Below are 19,894 nucleotides of genomic sequence, written 5' to 3'. Positions count from 1 at the left end.
TTCTCCTGGGCTTGAAGCATCCTCTAGACTGAGACTCCAGAGTAGCTGTGAATACAGGCCGCCATGTGCCATGGAAATTGGCCTTGTTTTTGCTTTTGCTTCAGTACTGGAGATGGAACCTAAGGTCCAACCTATGTTAGTCAAGCAGTCTACCACCAAGCTTTACCTCCAGCCTTCTCCTCCTCCTTCTCCTCTTTCTTTTCTAAATTTTGAGGTGGAGTCTAAGTTGCCCAAACTGGCCTTGACCTCATTCTGTAGCTCTGGCTGGCCTTGAACTCTTTCTGTAGCTCAGGCTGGCCTTGAACTTGTGATCCTCCTCCTTCTTAGCCTCCTAGGTATCTGGGGATTATAGATCTGTACAACCAGGCCCAGCTTCTGCTGAACTTAATGTCTTGTCCTTGAGTATCATGGAGGCAGTTTGTCCAGCAGCAATCATACTTGGCTGTAGCCCTTTGGGGCATGTCTCTTCATCCTCTATCTCTCTGACTCTCTTCTCAAAATGAGACTTTAAGCTGAACATTCTTTTCGTTTTCATTTAAAATTTCTTGTTTTTGAGACAAGGTCTCATTATGTAGTCCAGGAACTCTCTCTTAGACCAGACTGGTCTTGACCTTTGAGGATCCTCCTGCCTCTAGCACTTGCCTCTTCCTCTTAAAGATTACAGGCCAGGCTTCAAGCTACACATTTCTCTCTCCCTTTTTTTAATGATCTTATTATTTTTACGTGGAGGTGGGGTGAATGAGTATACATGTGCGTATGGAGGTAGCAACCCACCTTTCTTGAGACAACATGGCTTAATATTCATGGTCAGGTGAGGCTGGAAGGTTAGTGAGTCTGGGGATCCACCCATCCCTTTCTCACTGGGACTGCCATATCAACTTTTAAAACGTGGTTCTGGGGATCTGAACTCAGTTCTGTGTCATGTTTGCAAGTGCTTTACTAACAACAGGGTTTCTCTTTGTATATCTGTGGTTGTCCTGGAACTCACTCTGTAGACCAGGCTGGCCTCAAACTCAGAGATCCGCGTGCCTCTGCCTCCTGAGTGCTGGGTTAAAGGCTGTGCCACCACTGCCCGGCCACCCACACATTCTTAAGAGAAAGTACTTTATGTCAAGGATGGAGTGTAGATCAGTACTTAGCAGGTCCTGGAATACATCTCTAGTACCAAAAGGGGAAAAGAATTTTATGAAAAGTAAGCAAACAAATAAACATGTTAATAGAAAATTAAGTTGGGTGTGGTGGTACACACCTGTAGTCCCAGCTGCCCAAACAGACCATTTGAAGGGCAGGCAGATCCTTGTTTCAAAACAGAAAAGAAAAACAGAAAGGAAGAAAATAAAAGTGTATGTGTAGCCTCTTACCCATTCTGGGTACTCTAAACTGTTCTGCTCTGCGTAGGACTGCAGGCTACAAATCCCAGTTTGTCTTGGTCATTGAATTTTTCCATGCCACGCCCCCTCCCTGGGACTGAGTTGGGACTAGAGGGCGGGGCCTGAGGGTAGCTGGGTCCCTGGCACAGCCTGGGGAGTGCAAAGCCTCACGCTCTCTGGGGTACGCAAAGCGCAGGTGCGACTGGCTAGGGGAGCAGCTTCATCCAGTAGCGGGCTTTTTGGCAGCAGTTTCGGCAACAGGTGTGCACAGGTGGGTGCATCCAGGGGAACTTGAGAGGGAGTGTGCTCCTGAGCTTGGAGAGGGGAATGAGCTAGAAGAGAAACACAAGAGGCTAAGGCTTCCACTCTCGGTGTGCCAGCCCTTGTTAGGCAGCTAGAGGAGAAACACAAGAGGCTAAGGCTTCCACTCTCGGTGTGCCAGCCCTAGTTGAGCAGGTGGGGGAAGGGCAGAGGCGCCTTCTCGTAAATAAGTCGTCCTCTACAAAAGGCACCTGGACTCCATCCAATCTAAGCTCCATCACATACAAGGGAGTGCCACTTGCCCCTCCCACCTCAGTTCGACCACCTGTAAAATAAAGGTCCCACTTAACAGGGCTGTCTAGGGAGGTTTGCAGTGGCTGGCAAACGTTGCCTTTTGGAATCACCTGCGCACGCGCGAGGGCCGGGGTTGTCTTTAAAGACTAGACATGCTTGTCCTCCACACACAGTTATGATTCTGAGTAGGCCTGATCCTGCATACCGTGTGGTGTTTTTTATTTGGTTGGTTTTGGCTTTTTGAGACAGAGTAACTTTGGCTGGCCTGGAACTCATTATGTAGACTAAATTAGCCTATAATTCACAGAGCTCTGCCTGCCTTTGTCTCCCAGTTGCTAGGATTAAAGGCTATGCCACTACACCTTATTGGCACTGCGTCTTTTAAAAGCTCTTGAAGAGAAGCTGAAATGACTGGGTGTGGATCCTGGCTCCATTGCTTCGTAATCAAGGAGGTCTATGAAGGTTGGACCTCTGCAAGGCCCAGCTTCTCTGTTTCTGAAATAGGAATGAAGGCAGGGATGGTTGGGAAGCTGAAGTAAGATAACTGGTGAAGGCAGAGAAGTGTACCAAGCACACAGTGCCCAATGGCACAGCCCCTGTGGGGTTCCAATGTGAGGGAGGCTCTTCTATCGTGGAAATTTATTGTCCTGACTCAGACACTTTGCGCTGGTCCCATTTTCTAACACTTTATGAGCTTCAAGAGTTCCTCACTCCATCCTTACCTGTCTCATTCATAGAGCAGGGACTTAGCAAGGTCTGGAACTGAGCCTAGTCTGGCTCTCACCCCCATCCTGTCCTACTGGGTGGCTGCCTGCTGACCCCAGTGGGACAGTGTACCCATTCTCTGCAGGAGCAGAGCCTTGTGGGATGGGGCGGAAGGTGCCTGGCCTATGTTTGTTGACTAAGACAACCTTGCATGGTTCTAGGGAGGGTAGGGCTGGGGGCTTCATTCTCAGGAGCTGCATTGAATTGTGAAGTTTGTGTGTCCTGGCTTTTCTGACAGGTCCCACCTGACTCCACCCTGGAAAGTCCTTTTGAAGAAATGGCCCTGGTGAGGGGCGGCTGGCTGTGGAGACAGAGTGAGTGTTGCTGGGTCAAATCCTTGTCTGCTTTGTGCCTGATTCTGGGGAGGGGTGAGAAGGAGGGACACTACTCTACACATCATGGCAGACGTTTCTCCCTACACCAGAACCTTCTTCTGGTCTTCTCTTTGTTCGCACTCTTCCCATTTCTGGCTGTTTAGCAAAACTGTACTTCTAGGCAGACTAGATTTCCCTCATTTGAGGAGCCCCCTCTGCCCCTGCAGCACTAAGCTGGGTCAGAAGCTCCCTGCTCAGTGCCCACACTAACTGATAATACTGCTGTTTTCACCTGTCATTATTCCCACCTCCCTCCTCTATCCCAGACTGGCCCTAGACTCTAAACTGCACATTCCTTGGGGAACAAACTAAGCCTTGTGTGTCCATAGCACCCCAACCCAGGCGGGACACAGACCAAGGCCCAGACAAAGTTAGACACACCTCGTTTTCAGAGCCATAGCTCTAAGAAGCCCACTTTTGGGGGTTGTGAGGTATTGAGGGAACACAAAGTTTTATGTAGCCCTAGTTGGCTTCAAACTCACTATGTGGTCAAATATAACCTTGAACTCCTGTCTCCACTACCTGAGTGCTGGGATTACAGACATGTGCCACCATGCCTAATTCTATTTATTTTCTCTGAGATGGGTCTTACTCAGTAGTCCAGACTAGCCTTGAATTCCCTTCAGTTATCAAGTGCTGGAACTATAGGTGTGAGCCTCCACACCTGGCTAAGAAGCCCTCTAATGTTTTGTACATCCTATCACCATTTCCGTTGTAAAATGTCTAGAGTCACAGTAGCCCTCCCCCCTCCCCGTCACTCCCTCCCCCATTATCCAACCAATGCTGTAAACTGAAGAAGAGCTGTCTTGGAGATCTTTGGGCTAGGAGCCCCATGGCCCTTTTCCTTTTCCATTTTTAGTTCATTTGGTTTGGCAGACACCAGTCCTGTTGGGTTTTAGGACCTGTGGGGAGATGCAGATCCCCCATGTGGTGCAAGAGGCAGAGACAAACGACTATAACTCAAACCAGAGATAAGAAACAAAATAGAGGCTTCCAATAGGGAGAGACCTTTGCCTTTGAAGAGACTTGGGCTTTTCTTGGAAGCTCTCACAAGTTGGTATGAGTGGCCTGTCACAGTTGAGCCTCTTCTGTGTGTCAGGGCAGTGGCTGGCAGGGATGAGAAATACAGAAGAGGCCTTGTCCTCATTTTAGAGGGTAGACAGACAAGAAAGAAGTGATGGTGATGGGGGCAGAGCTGAGGGGATTTGGGAAGCCTATCTGGGAATCTTGCCCCTAGCAAGGTCAGAGTTCAGCTTTCCCAGTGGGCCTGGAATATCCTGCAGGCTCCATCCTCCGCCGTTGGAAGTGGAATTGGTTTGCTCTGTGGTTGGATGGCATGCTGGGTTACTACCATGATGAGACGGCACAGGACGAGGAGGACCGTGTGCTTATCCACTTCAATGTTCGAGACATAAAGGTCGGCCAAGAGTGTCATGGTGAGCAGAAACACTTCTCTGGTGGAACTCTGCCCATGGTCATGGTCTTTCCTGTATCTGAGGACTACAATTGGGAGGGTTTTGATTGCTTCCAGAGAGCTCCTACAAACACTACTTCAGGGCCTTTGCCAACTTCAGGTCAGTTAGCTATGAGTTAAGAAACTGATCCTTGGTTGAGTTCCTACCTGTGCTGTACTCCAGAGGTTAGTCCAGATAAAATACCTGCAGGTACTAGAGAGTGGACGAAGATGAATTAAGGAAGCTCAGAGAAGTGATGTAACTGACCTAGAGTTACACAGTGGATCTAATGCTTTAACCAAGACTGAAGCCATAGTATAATACAGTAACTGAGAGACGCTATAGGAAGCCAGTAATATGAAAAGGTTGGAAGTGTTTGGAGGGTATAGCAGACTGGCAAAAAAGTATGTGGGATCAGAAGTTAGCAATGACCAGCAAATAGGACCCCAAGAAGTAAGCCCCTATCATTGGGTGTGTTTTCCTGGAGTAGGGACAGCTAGGGCCTATTTCTGGAATCTTCATGTATGTGTCTTCTTTCAGATGTGCAGCCCCCAGAGGGCAGGAGCCGAGACGGTCTGCTGACAGTGAACCTGCGGGAGGGTTCACGCCTGCACCTGTGTGCAGAGACCCGGGATGATGCCATGTGAGTGGATTCATGGGATGTGTGGAGTGGGATCTTTGGGTGCAACCTGAAAGGAGATTAAGATCAGTTAGCAAGGTTTTATCATATGGGCTGAGCAGAGGACAGCGATATAACTCCTCGTAAATGGCACATACACAGAGAAGTCAGAAACAGAGGCACGCCTGCTTGGAGTGCTGGGCCCCTGACATTTGGCAGCCTGTGAAGTGATTCCTTACCCGGGCTGACTGAAAGGAGCAGGCATACCCAGTGGCATCTCAAAAGAGCCTCTTCGAAGAGATGCCATGGTACTCTGAACTGAGGGCTAGGACTAGTCCTGCCATCAGAAAGCAACTAGCAGCCCATCCTGGGAGGCTGAGGGCGATCTCCTCAATGCCATTTATCCCCTTACATTCTTTCTCTTCCCACCCTCAGCCTGAATAGCGGGGCCTCTGCCTAAAGAAGAAGGAAAGAGATGGGTGTGTGTTTGGGGAACAATCAAGATCTGGACAGATAGCATAGAGCTGCCTTGTCCACTCCAGCCAGATGCCATGACAATCAACAAAGGCCCAATTGTCCTGTATTCACTGGGCATTCTGGAGGCGTGGCTCATGGTTTGGGAAACTGTGCAAGTTGGAATGTGGAGATGGGCTGCAGGCAGAGCATCACTCAGACATGCAAGACTCAGAAGGCCCCTAAGATGGCCTCCTCAACTCAATTGGGATAAATGAGGGGAAGAGGCTGGACTAAGAGTTATTAGCTTGCCAGGTAGTTGTGGTATACACCTGTAATCCTAGCACTCGGGAAGCAGAGGCAAGCAGATCTATGCATTTGAGGTCAGCATGGTCTACAGAGAGAGTTCCAGGATAGTCAAAGCTACAGAGAGAAACCCTGTCTCATAAAAACAAAAACAACAACAAACAAACAAAAAACCAAACTCAACCAATAACAGTTATTAGCTTACCTCAGGGCCCATCCATGTGACTAGGGCAGTAGAGCAATTGCTTTTGTCTACCTGAGAGTTGGGAGAGGTGGGGGCTAGGGGCCGGGTTGAGGATGAGCATCTACAAGGTGGGAGCCCCATATGTCTACCCTGCAAATATTTCCTCATGATTCAGTGGGTTTTGCTTTGCAGAGCATGGAAGACAGCATTGTTGGAGGCGAATTCTACCCCGGTGAGCCCCTACTCTCTTCTCCTCTCTGTCCCACATGCCATGGAATCACGGGTCACTCAGACTCGGTTGCTGCCTATTAGTTCAGTCTAGAATGGAGAGATTCATGCAAACTCAGCCCCCTGGAGTTCCCTGTGGAGAAGGGAGGAGTCAGCAGGTACTCCCAGGAGGGAGGGAGAGAAGCCTCCAGGAGGACTCACTGGAAAAGAGAGATGCATGTGTTATCATGATGCCTCTCAGAACAGTCCTGTGAGGAGAGAGGAGTTAGTGTTCCCTCTCTGCAGATGGCTCATTCATCCACACAACAGATATGCATCTTATGGTGTGTTGGGCACCATGCCAGGGGTCAGGGACTGGAAGTAAACCAAGGGATGTAGGCTCTACCCTCCTGCACTCAGTCTAGAAGGAGCCAGATATAAAACAACTAATTAATTAATGATTCTATTTTTATATTAGCCACCGCTCTGGCAGAGGCATTCAGTATGTGACCCTTTTAGTGGTCTGATCCAGATGTGAGTTCATTTGAAGATGAGACTTGAAGGATAAATATAAATTGGGTGAAAGGTGGGGCTATGGTGAAGGAAACAGCTTTTCAAGTAAGAGGGACCAGTAAGTGCAAAGGCCTGAAAGAGTTAATTGTCATATTGGCTGAAGCCCAGGGAATGGTGTGAGGGGGTGGTAGAGAAGGACAGCTGGGGATTCAGGTCTGTGCCTTGTGTTAAGAATACTGTTTTTTTTTTTTTTTTCTTAGAGTATCACTTTGAATCTCAGGCTGGCCTTGAACTCATGCAGCCCAGCCTGGCCTCAAATTTGTAGTGATTCTCCTGCCTCAGCTTTCCAAGTGCTAGAATTACAGGCATAAATAGCCATGCCTCTCCCTAAGAATACTGGTGTCTGCTAAGATCACCAGTAAACTATTGACAGTCTTTAAGCAAAAGGAAAGAATGGGCTGACCAGATCACATCTGTCTTTTAAAGTCTTTGTGCTAATTTACTTATATGTGTGGTGTGCCCATGTATTTGTGGGTGTGTGCACAGGTGTGTAGAGGCCAGAGGGCAACCTTCCTCAACACCATCAGTTTATTTTTTTGGTTTTTCATTTTTGGAGATAGGGTTTCTCTGTCTAACAGCCCTAGCTGTCCTAGGACTCCCTCTGTAGACCAGGCTGGCCTTGAACTACAGAGATTAGCCTGCCTCTGCCTCCCTCAGCCATCACCTTATTTTGTGACAGGGCTTGCTGGGACCTGGGGTTCACCTGTTTACTTAAGCTGGCTAGTAAACAAGCCCCTGTGTTTGCTATCACATGCCACCATGCTTGCTTTTTACATGGATTCTAGGGGTGAAAGTCAGGTTCTTATGCTTAAGCACTTTACTAACTTAGACTTCTCTGCAGTACCAGATTTGTATTTTCAAAAGCCATCCTGGAGCTGGTAGAACAGTGTGTGCTTGTGATCCCAGCACTTGGGAGGCAGAGACAAAATAACTCCAAACTTGGGGTCAGCCTGGACCAGGGAGCCAGACTCTCTCAAAAACAAGCACAAATGGCAGGCTGATAGGGAGGGAGTGAACAGGAGGAGGTGAGAGTGAATACCCAGGGACCAGTTAGCTGGAGCCAGCCTCCCTGCAACAGGCTGCAGATCTGGGTTAAGTCTTGCTGGCTGCCAGGCTGAGGAGCACAGGTATTTAGGAGATGCAGGAGAGAGTGCTTAGTGATTGGTGGAAGTGAGAGTTTGAAGCATTGCCCGAGGCTCACTGTGGGCTCTCTCACCTGCCAGACTCCAGAATCTATGTTTGCTGCTTTTGCCTGTGGCACAGCTGAGACTTCTCTCACCCGGGAAGTAGCAGAGGAAACAGTTAGAAACCCTCTTGAGTATATTCACCTGCTGAAGCCCAAACATTATGCTAATTACCTGGCAGGGCTATGCCATTTCATCCTCCAACAGGGACTGGGGTTGGTAGCAGTTGGTATATTAACCCACTTTACAGACAGGGAAGCCAAGGTTTAGAAAGGGGAAATGGCTCTTTCAGAGTCTCACAATCTTAAGTCATTGGAGGAGCTTTCACTGGAGAATTGGTAGATGTGTGAACAAAGGCAGGGAAGACAGATGCATGTGTGCATGTTTGCAAACATGTGCATCTAAGGGCTGGAGTCTGGCCTGGTTGGAAGGTTTACCATGGAGGGAGTGGCATTGGAGAGATGACCTCTGAGCCCATCAGGGTCAGGTCGTGAAGGATTTCAAAGTCTAGTTGGAGGACTAGCCTTTTCCCGAGGCTGCGGTTAGACATTCAAGTGGGAGGTGGTTGTGAGAAGCTAGAAGGAAGACCAAGAATCATCAGAGGGAAGGAGCCAAGTTGGCTAACCACCTTCTGAGCTCCAAAGCCGCCCCTCCCCTCCAGCAGGGCCAGTCAGTGATACTGAAAAGACAGAAGGAGGGAGATGAGGGCTGACCGTTCTGCACTTTGTGATTCTATGACGCTGTCTTGCTCCTCCTCTGCCTGCTGTACTGACCCCTCACCTCACCTCTGTCTGGTCTTCCATGTCCCCTCTCTTTGCTTCCCAGATTCACATCCCTCTGGGCTCTGGCTTTATTAGGGTTGGTGCTTGTGTTTTTGTATTTGTGTCTGTCTGTATATTCACATCTGTGTCTGTGGGCTTCTCTGTCCCTGAGCCTATGCAGGAGTGGCCTGTGTTTTGTGCCTCCATGTGCCCCCACACCCATTCTGGGAAGAGGCTCATAAGGATATAGTCACAGATGAAGCTGGAATTGTGTGGTAAAGAGACTGGGATCCCATGTACTTGAAACCAGGTGGTGGGGGAGGGGGGAGCTAGGAGGAGGTCATTGTTCCTTTTTTCCTGAGTAATTGACACCCCTTACTCCATATCTGACCTACTCCCAGCACATGAACAGCTGGCTCAGGACTCCTGTAGGGGCCTGGTAACATCTCCTAGTCTCTTAAGGTGTAAAGGGCATCTGACATCTCCCTCCCTCTCCCTTCTTGGGTTTCTGTGGCTGGAGCAGGCCCCAGCTGGAGCCACCGTCCCACCCAGGAGCCGTCCGGTTTGCCCTAAGGTCAGGTGTACGACCCTCTCTTGGAACCCCTTTAAGGTTGAGAGGCGGATCTGGGTAAGTGCAAGCTCAGCCATTCTGCCTCCTTTCTGGCCATCAGGATGAGCCTCCAAAGTCACCTGTCTCATCCCTTTCCTGTTCATGGACATCAATGGCTCTCCTTTCCTTACTGGACCACAGCTGGCTTTCAAGACCTATAGTATCCTCCCAGCTTTGCTTGCCACACTTCTTCCCCACTGTGTTTGCTCTGCCCTCTGCTGCAGTTGCTGTAATTCTCACCTCCTACTGATACTCACACTGTCCTCTGTTGCCCAAACCCTTAGCTTCTTCTGTTCACATGACTAGCTGATTCTCATCCTTAAAGAACTGCCTCAAAGGCTGCCACCTACTCAGTGAGGACTTCCCAGAGCTTCAGGCACTCAGGGCATAGTCCACTGTCACTGGTTCTTAGCACTGGCTTCATTTTACCTGGCCTTAGAGTCACTTTATTGCTGTTTGCTTCGACCCTCTGAAACGGGAACTTCCTCCAAGGAAAGGACTCAATGGCTCTGCCCTGTGAAACCCAGCACAGGCCTGGGTATACAGCGCGTGCTTAATCAGTGGTCAGTGATGGGACAGTCTTACGCAGGGAGTGGATCTGTTCTTGGCCTGGAGGTTTCTTGGAATCAGGATGTAGTTTTCTTCTTCCTCCTGCTCCTCTTCCCTCCCTCCCTCCCTCCCTCCCCCCCTCAAGATTTTATTATGTATGCAGTGTTCTACCTGCAGGCCAGAAGAGGGCACTAGATCTCATTACAGATGGTTGTGAGCTGGGAGTTGAACTCAAGACCTTTGGAAGAGCAGCCATTGCTCTTAACAGCTGAGCCATCTCTCCAGTCTGTAATTCTAACTGCTGAGTCATCTCTCCAGCCCATATTTACTTTTCTTATCATGACCAAACACTTCCCAAGAAGCAATTTAAGGAACGAGAGATTTATGCTGGTTCATAGTTTGAGATTACACTCCTCCACGTGTGAATATGAGGCTGCTTGCTCACATTCAGCCAGAGAAAGGGAAATACTAGTGTCCAGCTGGCTCTTTCATTTCTCTTCTGTTTAGCCTGGAACTCAAACCCATCTCTAATTGGGGGGGGGGGTCCTCTCCTCCTTAGTTAAGTCTCCGGAAATAGCACAAACATGTCCAGAGGTGTATCTCCCGAGTTTAGTCAGGCCAGCAATGAAGACCAGTTCACAGGTTCTGGGCCTCAACTCTTTCTCTGTCGCCAGGGCTTAGCAGAGCACCTGGTCTAGTGCTATGTGACATGGGAGCTTGTGGAAGTATATGGTCAGTTGCACTCTCTTTTCTTGCTCATTGATGCTGTGTTTTAGAATTGCTTAGGGACTTACATGACAGCAACAAATGTTGGTATCCTGTATGTGCTGGAGCCTCCCAAGTCTGGGGTGGGGCCTAGGAACTGTAATATAAATATAAATGCATATAAATATTTTGTGGTGCCAGGAATTGAACTTGGAGCTTAACACATTCTAGGCAAACACTGCTTTTTTTGTTTTTTGTTCTTCAAGATGGTTTCTCTGTAGCTTTGGAGCCTGTCCTGGAACTTGCTCTTTAGACCAGGCTGTTCTCGAACTCACAGAGATCCACCTGTCTCTGCCTTCCAAGTGCTGGAATTAAAGGTGTGTGCCACCACCATCCAGTGTAAACACTGTAACACTGAACTAACTATATATACTCCTAGCCTGAAAATCTGCATGTTTAAGACTAACTTCTGGGGTCAGGTTTGTGTCTCAGTGGCGGAGTACATACTTAGCATGTGTGAGGCACTGGGTTGATCCCCAATTCTGGGGATTGGGTGAGGCTTCTGGTGATTGTGGCAAGCAGAACAACTGAGCCCTGAAGTACTTGACCAATAGATGTAGTTTTTCTGGAGTTTCCCAGGATTAATGAGAAACATGCTCCGAGAGGTTACTTAGCTTGATCAATGTTGCTCAGTTTATCAGAGAGGCCTGGGACTGCAAGTACAAGGCCTAAAAATTGGATTGAAAGATCATAACCTAAGAACACAACAGTTTTAGATGAGGCCAGGAGGTTATTTACATGTAACTCACTGATTGGGCAGCACTGTCTCTGCCCACAAGAGGGGCTGGGTCATAGGAGAAGCCCTTAGGCTTCTTTCTGTTCAGGTTGTTTCTGGGGTGACCTGTCTGTTGCCAGGTGCTCTGTTTTCTTTTGGGCATCCCAGAGCTGGAGGGTAGGGACAGGGGCCCTGGAGAGGCATGAGGTTGTATTTTCCACCCACTCTAGATCTCATAGAGGCCAGCTTACTGAAGCTTCAGGGCAGGCACATGTAATAATGTTGATTTCCCATCCACCTTAAGAATTCTTCAGTCTTCTTGAGTCTGACTTTTCTCCCCAACAATTCCTTTGAAAAACACCCCGCCCCACCAAGATCACTCTAGTGTCCAAGTTGTTAAAGTCAATGGCTTACTCTCTTGGCATTGGCCAGTAGGTTGTCAGAAGAGCATATTGAGAAGGTAAAACTCTGAGACCTGGTGTGAAAGACTAGTATACAACATCCCAAGAAAGAAAATTCTGTGTTTGGTGGTATATGCCTATAATCCCAATACCCAGGAAACAAAGCAGGAAGATTTTGAGTTCAAAGGTAGCTTGGGCTGTGTACCAAATACCCACTCTCCCCAAAGAGCAAAGGTTCTAGAGCCAGGCTTAGTGGTGTCTTCCTGTAACCCCAGTACTTGGGAAGTAGAGGTAGGAAGATCAGAAGGTCATTGTCATTCTCATCTATACAGCGAGTTCAAGGCCAAGCTAGGTTGCATTCAAAATCCTGTTTCAAAAATGGAGTGATGGCTCAGTCAGGAAAGTTGTTGCCATGAAAGCATGAGAACCTGAGTTATATCCCAGCACCCATGTGGAAACAGCAACAGCAATATTATGTACAGTCTCAGTGCCAGGGAGGTTGAGATAGGAGAATGCTGGCCTGGCAGTTCAGGTTAACCAGCAAGTTCCAAGTTCCTATCTCAACAATAAAGTGGAAAGTAATTAAGAAAGGCATCTTGCATCAACCTCTGACTTCTACAGGCACACATGCATCCCCATACACAAAAGGGTAAAAAGGAGAAGGAGCCCCTTAATCAAGGTGCCCACATGATTTCTTGGCTCGAGTGCACAGAGCTGGCATTTAGACAAGGACATTTCCACCAAGAACAGGGCTGTGAGATGGGAAAATAGCACAGTTCATATATGTTAGTAAAGTTGGACACATACAAACCTTTTTTTCTGTTTTTGTTTTTCAAGACAGAGTTTTCTTTGGGTAGCCTTGGCTATCCTCTGGCCTCAAACTCACCTGTTTCTGCCTCCTGTGTGCAGGGATTAAAGGCGTACACCACCACCACAGGCTGGAACTTCTAAAGAGAGTTGCCATTCTGGTGTAAAGCCTTCTTGTGTGAGCGACACAAGAAGGGGGCTAAAAGGGAAGGTTCCAGGAGATAAGGTGGCTGTGATCCCCTTTAGGTCTGCTACCCCATGAGTAAAGGGGCAGGTCTGGCTTGGCAGTTACTGTTAATCATGTATTTACTGACTCCTGTCATGCACTATTCCCTGCTTGTGACACAAACTGAGGGCTTTGTCCTGAAGTGGTACACATCTGGGGAGCAGGCTGGAAAGGTGAAGACAAAGGATAAGGAGGGAACTATCATGACACAGAGAACCCAGAAAGAAATACTTCTGAGACCAGGAGGGCTTCCTGGAGAGGGTGACTTTTGAGCTAGGCTCTGGAAGGTTGGTAGAAACCTGAAGGGGCAGGCAGCACTCCCAGCTTCTCTATGCCTCAGCCCACAGCGCTGGGTACTATGCAGACAGCAATGCCTGTCTTTAAGGATTAGAGGTGATAACACAGGACAACATCTCCCTTGGGATCCACTCTGTAGTAGAAACTGGATGATAGTTACTTCAATTCCTTCTTTTCCCTACTCTTCCTTTCCTTTGCCCCAGTCCTCCTTTAATTCATGCCTACGGCTTGGCCATAGTTCTCTCTTCCTGTGACTAGGAGAGTAATCAGGTATATCCAAGTGAGAGGAACTGTAGAGTTGTTAGACCTATAAAGTACTGCTGGTGGGATTTGGGAGCCACAGAAAATTTGAGCAATGTAGGAAGCCAAAGTAGATGAAAAGGCATCATTGGGAGCTAGATGTAAAGGCTGAAGTTTTAGAGAAGGCTTATGGATTCTATGGGGGAGGTAGTGCCTTTTCCTTTAGCTTCCTGGTGTCTGGGGAGGAGGGTGGCTACAGGGTCTGGACCAAACCCAGACCAGGAAGTTCCTGGGCATTTGACCTGACTGGACTTCCCAGGTACGCGTCTACAGCCCGTATCAGGACTACTATGAGGTGGTGCCCCCCAACGCGCATGAGGCAACATATGTCCGCAGCTACTATGGGCCTTCTTATGCAGGTAAGTGCCCCTGACAAGCCTACCCATCTGTCCATCACAATCCTGCACCAAACCTTGCCCATGACCTACCAGTGAAGACTAAGCTTCACTAAGCTTTTAGGGCACACATATCTTCCAAATCCCACCAGCAGTACTCTCCGGATCTTGAGATTCAAAACAGCCATCCCTAGTCCCTCTCTGAACTCCCAGCCTCACAGGGCCTGCTCCACTCAGCCAGACTGCTCAGCAATGACATTCCTGTGCTGCTGGTGACCCCAGGTGGCTATTGCAGGAATGGCAATAACCTCCTTCCTATTCCCAAGGTCTTGGTTACTAGTGTCCATACCCAGATACTGCATATAACCCCAGGCACCTAGGGATCCTGAGGTTTCCTGTAGCATAGTTCCCAGCCCCATGGTCATTAAACATCAGTGGCAAGTACACTCAAAGTCTCAGTTCCTCTGACTGGGTAGCAGAATGAGTTCATAGTTTCATACCTTAATGTGGGATTGGATTAGGGTCACAGGGGTTGAACCTAACTAACCCTTTGGCTCTTCTTACAGGCCCTGGTGTGACACATGTGATAGTGAGAGAGGATCCTTGCTACAGCGCGGGCGCCCCTTTGGCCATGGGCATGCTTGCTGGGGCTGCCACAGGTGCTGCTCTTGGTTCTCTCATGTGGTCGCCTTGCTGGTTCTGAGCCCTGGGGCTCCGACTTCTGGACCTCAACATAGAACACAAGACCCCTTTCTTCGTGGACTACCCATTTAAACCCTGTCTCATTTTGACCTTTCCCTCTCTATTAAGCTCTCTACGCCTAGCCCATTCCACCACTTATCCTCCTTCCCTCTCAGAGGAAGCTAACATTTCAGGCAGACTTGGCCGAAATCCTTACCCCTATTGCCAGACACCCCCATAAATCACAAACAGATCTATTTCTTCTAGATACAGCAAACATGATTTCATTTAGCTACAAGTGTCTGAGGGATGGCTATCACAAGAAAAAACAAAGCTACAGTTATCAGTCTGACTAGGACACATGCAAGGAGCAAGGCTGGGTTCTGTTGGCAGCAAGAAAGGGCAGAGAACATCCTTACATGTCCAAAGAATCAACAGAGTTGGCTTGGTATTGAAGCAGGGTTTGGACTGTAGTGTCCTCCAGGCTAAGGAGGAGCTTGCTTGATATGGAGGAAAGTTTCAACTATAATGAATATCTTGCCTCTTTTGTTAGTACTAGCACATATCGTTACTCCATACACCAAGTTGTTTTCATTAGGAAATGCCTGATACCATGAGCTCAGTTCTGTTGCTGTGACTGTTACCATCTGCAGCTTTTCCTCTTCCTTTACTCTGGCCCACTTTGGCACCAGCATGGGGAACTCATGTGCCTGCCTGTAGGTGGCAAGCAATCTCTCCACTTGCTCCTGGTTCCAGACTCTTCCACTACCCTGTCCCAGATGCCAATAGAAAAGCTAAAATTTCTGGCCCCAGTGGCCAGAGTATCCACTAAAGTTCCCTGTAGATGAGATAGGGCTCCATTGGCTCTCTGCAGATACTAATAAAGACGTGACTGTTCCCAGAACTGGCTCTGCTTGTTTTGTTCCTCCAGGGAAGGTTTCATCAGGACATCTCTGTGACCCACCATTTACTGATAGAATGTATTATGAAGTTAGATGGAATTGGTAACAACATGTGAGCTGAACAATTTCGGAAGCTCATTTCTAGACCTTGCTTTCCCTATCCATAACTTGGCAGATGGAAGTTGGCCTTATCTGAAGACTCAAAAGGAGAGGTTTTCTGTTCTATGCTCTGTGCTGATGGATAATCCAGAGACGGCACTGAGACCTCTGATGTTAGAATATTTGTGTGTACACACACCAGGTCAGAGGTCAACAGCCAGAGTGTCTTTATCAATCCTCACCTTATTTTTGAGATTTCTCATGGGTTTGGCTAAACTGACTGGCCCATAATTCTCAGGGAGCCTCTTGCCTCTGCCTTCCCATGGCTGAGATTAAAGGTTCATGCTGTGGCACTCAGCTTTTTACTTGAGTGCTGGATCCTGATGTTTGTGTGACAAGTACTCTGCTGACTGCGGTATCTCCTTAGTTACCAAGCATTAGAACTGTTTCCACAGTAGCTTCCCCACCTAAGTAGAATCAATTAATTCTTCTCATAGAAACCTGGTGGCCACAGACAAATAGAACCTGCATCAGGCTTCTGGAAGCTGACAAATAGCAGAAATGGTTGCAAGAACTGATTTAAGCCATAGAAAGGAAAACACAGGGCAGCCAGGGCTGGATGCTAGATTCAAGAATTGAGAATGAGACACCTTTACACTGAGGAAGCTGTCACCTGTCTCAAGCATAGGCACTGAGAATGACTATGTTGTGGGATATTTGTACACTGTGTGAAAGTGTATTGCTGTGACCGTTGTAATAAAAACCTGAATGGCTAAAAGCTAGGCAGTTAGTATAGGTGGGACTTCAGGGCAGAGAGAGAACTCTGGAAAAAAGGCAGAGTTGCCAGTCAGGGACTAAGAGGAGATATGGAAGCAGGATGGGTTGTATGAGACAGAACTAGGTTAATAGAAGTGGGTTAATTTAAGTTGTAAGAGCTAGTGGGACAAACCTAAGCCAAGCCCAAGCTTTCATAGGTCTTTGTGTTGTTATTTGGCAGCTGATAGCCCAAAGAAAAATCCAACTACAACTATATATCAAGTTGAGCAGAGTTCTTACACTGAAGAGTTCCATAAACCACAGGACCAATCCTCCAAGCCACTTCTCATTGCAGTATCTTACCCATTTTCATCAATTCCTCTTTCTCATGGCAATTGTAGTGCACTAATGCTAGCTTTGAAGACAGCTGCACTAAGTTCTTTGCCCGTGGCTTCTATAGTTTTGTAACGGGGCAGGAGAGTTAGATGTGGCTGGCCAAAGGCAGGGATTTCCTTTATTCTGTAAATGGCCAGAGAGTAAATACTTCAGACTTTGAAGTCCTAAGAACTGTTTTAGTGTTGTCTGCCGGGCAGTGGTGGAATTTGGAGGCAGAGGCAGGCAAAGTCTCTATGAGTTAAAAGGCCAGCCTGGTCTACAGAGTGAGTTCCAGGACTGCTTTCATAGCTACTGGGAAACCCTGTCTTGAAAAACAAAAAAGAACTATTTTAAGTGTTCAATTGTATCTGAATGGTTTGAAAGTATTCCTGAATTCCAGTAAAGCTTATTTATTTTTGGCCTTTTGAGACAGGGTTTCTCTGTGTGACTCTAGCTGTGTTGAACTCTGTAGACCAGGCTGTCCCTTGAACTCAGGATCAACTTGCTTCTGCCTCCTGAATGCTGAGATTAAAGGCATGTGCCACTACACCTGGCTAAAGTTTAAGCAGTGGGCAGGGCAGTGGTGGTGCATGCCTTTAATCCCAGCACTTAGGAAGCAGAGACGTGAGAATCTCTGTGAGTTCAAGGCCAGGTTGGTCTAGAGTTCCAGGAAAAGCTCCAAAGCTACGGAGAAACCCTGTCTCAAACAAAACAAAGAACAAACAAACAAACAAAAAACCACAAAAAACAAACAATGGCTAGATGCAGTTAGAAGCCCTGCCCTCAACCCAAGACAAAAGTTTTGCTTTGTAATCCATGCCAAAGTTGAACTCAATCCTACTGCCTCAGGCTCTCGGGTACTGACTGCATTTTACATGTATGGATCTTGTCAGCTAAAACTACCTTAAAAAAAGTCATTCCTTGCCTAGCAGCAATATAATCTCTTCACCATGCCAACATTATAAAGTATAAATGACATGACACAAAGCAAGGCTATAAAGTCTGTGTGATACAGTATTCTTGCTGGTAACAGAACACCACAAGCTTAAACACAAAAGAATATTATGGACATAGTAACCACATGTATAAGGGTCTGGCTGGTGTAATATTTTGTAAACTTTTTTTGATAAGCAGAACTACACTTAAAAATAACAGTTAAGTAAAATAGCAATATAGGCATTTATTACTGCCATCATGAATTATACATAATTGTATGTACTCTACTTTTATGTGACTGAAAACAGAACAGATTATACTAACATTACCACAGACAAGAGATGTTTTCTGCTATCACCTGACATCATATTTTTGCTTAGTTGTAACTGTATCAGACCTTGTTTGATATATGGTCCATCAGTAAGGGCTGTCTCTCAAGCTGCAACCCCTCTTTTACACTTTTGAAAAGATTTCCAACTCTTGGTTTCTAACCAACCCATCTGTTCTTGCTCTTCACTTACATACTTATTTTACTTCAAGTGCATTTTTGTAGCTTTAGGAGGGAAGAAGCATATGACTATTCAGCACACTGGCAGGAATGGGAAACTAAGTCAATAACTGTTTTCTTTTGTGTTTTATTTATATATATATTTAGCAGCAAAATTGCATTTAAGAGGATGAACACACATTACTGCTTCAGTTCAAGAACCCCAAGCCAAATAAAAAACAGCAACATGAAAAACAGCATACTGGTCACTTCCGAAGATAACATAAAAAGAATCAAATGGAACAGTATAGGAAGACAATCACACCCTGTTGGGCTAAAATTATCTCAGGGCCTGTACGAGGCCTATAGGACAGAAAAACGTCTGGCTCGAGTTTGAGTGAGGATGAGACAGCAAAAATTAGGTAGACGCCCCTCCAGCCAGAGGGAGAGTTTGGCTGCCTCTCATTGGCTGGAGGTACCCCCATATCACACGATGTCACTTGAGCTATATAAGCTGATGCTCACAGTAATAAACTGAGTTTCTGCTTGATTCCCTATCACGGCTGATTGTCTTGCATTGTGGGACTGCAGAAGGGGAGGCCTAGCAACTCCTAGGAGAATATGGAGGCTCAAGAAACCAGCACCCCCCTTTTCAGGAATCACAATTCCTTCAAATAAAGAATGTGAACCATCTGTCATATTGAATTGATATTTATTTCAGGACATGCCATGTCAAAATAAAACAAAAGAGTCAATCCTTGCTTTTAACAATAACATGTATTATAAAAGCACTTTACAACTTTATCCCATATTTGAGTATGCGTTACAGGGTATGTGGGCTAATGATTATCTCAAAGTATTTCTCTATTCAGATTCATAATCCAAGTGCTCTCCAAGTATTACAAGGTGGCAGTAATTGAGAGGAAGAGGAGGAAAAGAAAGAGAAGGAGTCAGGTTTTCCCAGTTAAGGATTTTGTTGCAATGAGGAGGTGTGAAGTTATTTTTGTTGTCCTTTATCTTTACACTGTGTTAAGTAATGCTTACAACATAAACTCAGTAGGCTTCTTCTGAGCTAGAACTCAAAATGTTTTCCCTGCAAACAATATATTTACAAATGTGTTTATTAACTTACACAGCAATCTCACAATAAGTAATAAAGATTAAAAGGGTGCACTCCTAGTATTATTTGTTTGCAACGTTTCAAGGGAAATACATATAGGCCATAGTGATGAAGCTCTAAATACTCAACAAAACACCTACAAATTCAAAGTTTAAAAAAAGGCAAAGAATAAATATCACCAAAGAAAAAAAGATTAATTGTAGCTTAAATACAAAACTAAACTGCTAGTTAACTTATTTATATAGATCTAATAAAAAGCAAAAACAGCTCTAAAGACCCAACATTTTAAAATATCTAAAAAATAAGGCATAAATTTGCATTATAGTGACTTTTATTTTCAGTCTCTCCTTTCCCTCTCAATGCATGCTTTCTCTGATCTGCCTCTAGAGGCTTGCAAGAAAACTACTTCCATATTCAAATTGACCTCAAAATGTCCAGAGCAGAGGGGTATTTGCTATTCTGTGAGGGTTCTTTTGTTGGTAAACTTTCTACTAGATACAGCAATTTTCCTCAAGTTGTCAATTTATATTTTTCTGCTGGTTCTTAAAGGAAACTGGTTTGTCTTCATAGCATTTTTATGCCTTGTCTTCATAGCATTTTTATGAAAAGAAACCCAAGTGCTTTAAAAGTTTACCAACAAAAGAACCCTTACAGAATAGCAAATACCCCTCTGCTCTGGACATTTGAGATCAAATTTGAATATGGAAGTAGTTTTCTTGCAAGCCTCT

The 19,894-nt window shown here is 46.4% G+C and overlaps 1 protein-coding gene across 3 annotated transcripts; it reads left to right on the top strand.

Moving 5' to 3' along the window:
- Window positions 1–1,509: 1,509 nt before the first annotated feature.
- Window positions 1,510–15,395, top strand: Plekhb1 (pleckstrin homology domain containing B1). Of its 3 annotated transcripts, none has more exons than XM_038334865.1 (8): window positions 1,510–1,631; window positions 2,929–3,004; window positions 4,348–4,500; window positions 5,059–5,161; window positions 6,273–6,312; window positions 9,329–9,433; window positions 13,735–13,834; window positions 14,377–15,395. In XM_038334865.1, exons 2-8 carry the CDS (start codon window positions 2,968–2,970, stop codon window positions 14,511–14,513), a joined length of 675 nt encoding a protein of 224 aa, XP_038190793.1. In that variant the 5' UTR covers window positions 1,510–1,631; window positions 2,929–2,967; the 3' UTR covers window positions 14,514–15,395. The 3 variants fall into 3 exon arrangements, with proteins under 3 accessions (XP_038190793.1, XP_038190786.1, XP_038190800.1); XM_038334858.1 differs by having other exon boundaries at window positions 1,513–1,641; XM_038334872.1 differs by lacking the exon at window positions 9,329–9,433 and having other exon boundaries at window positions 1,513–1,641.
- Window positions 15,396–19,894: the final 4,499 nt, after the last annotated feature.

This window comes from Arvicola amphibius, chromosome 1, assembly GCF_903992535.2.
Source record: "Arvicola amphibius chromosome 1, mArvAmp1.2, whole genome shotgun sequence".
Lineage (NCBI taxonomy): Eukaryota > Metazoa > Chordata > Mammalia > Rodentia > Cricetidae > Arvicola > Arvicola amphibius.
The sequence above is the reverse complement of the archived record's forward strand: the minus strand, read 5'-3'. Positions and strand labels throughout refer to the sequence as shown.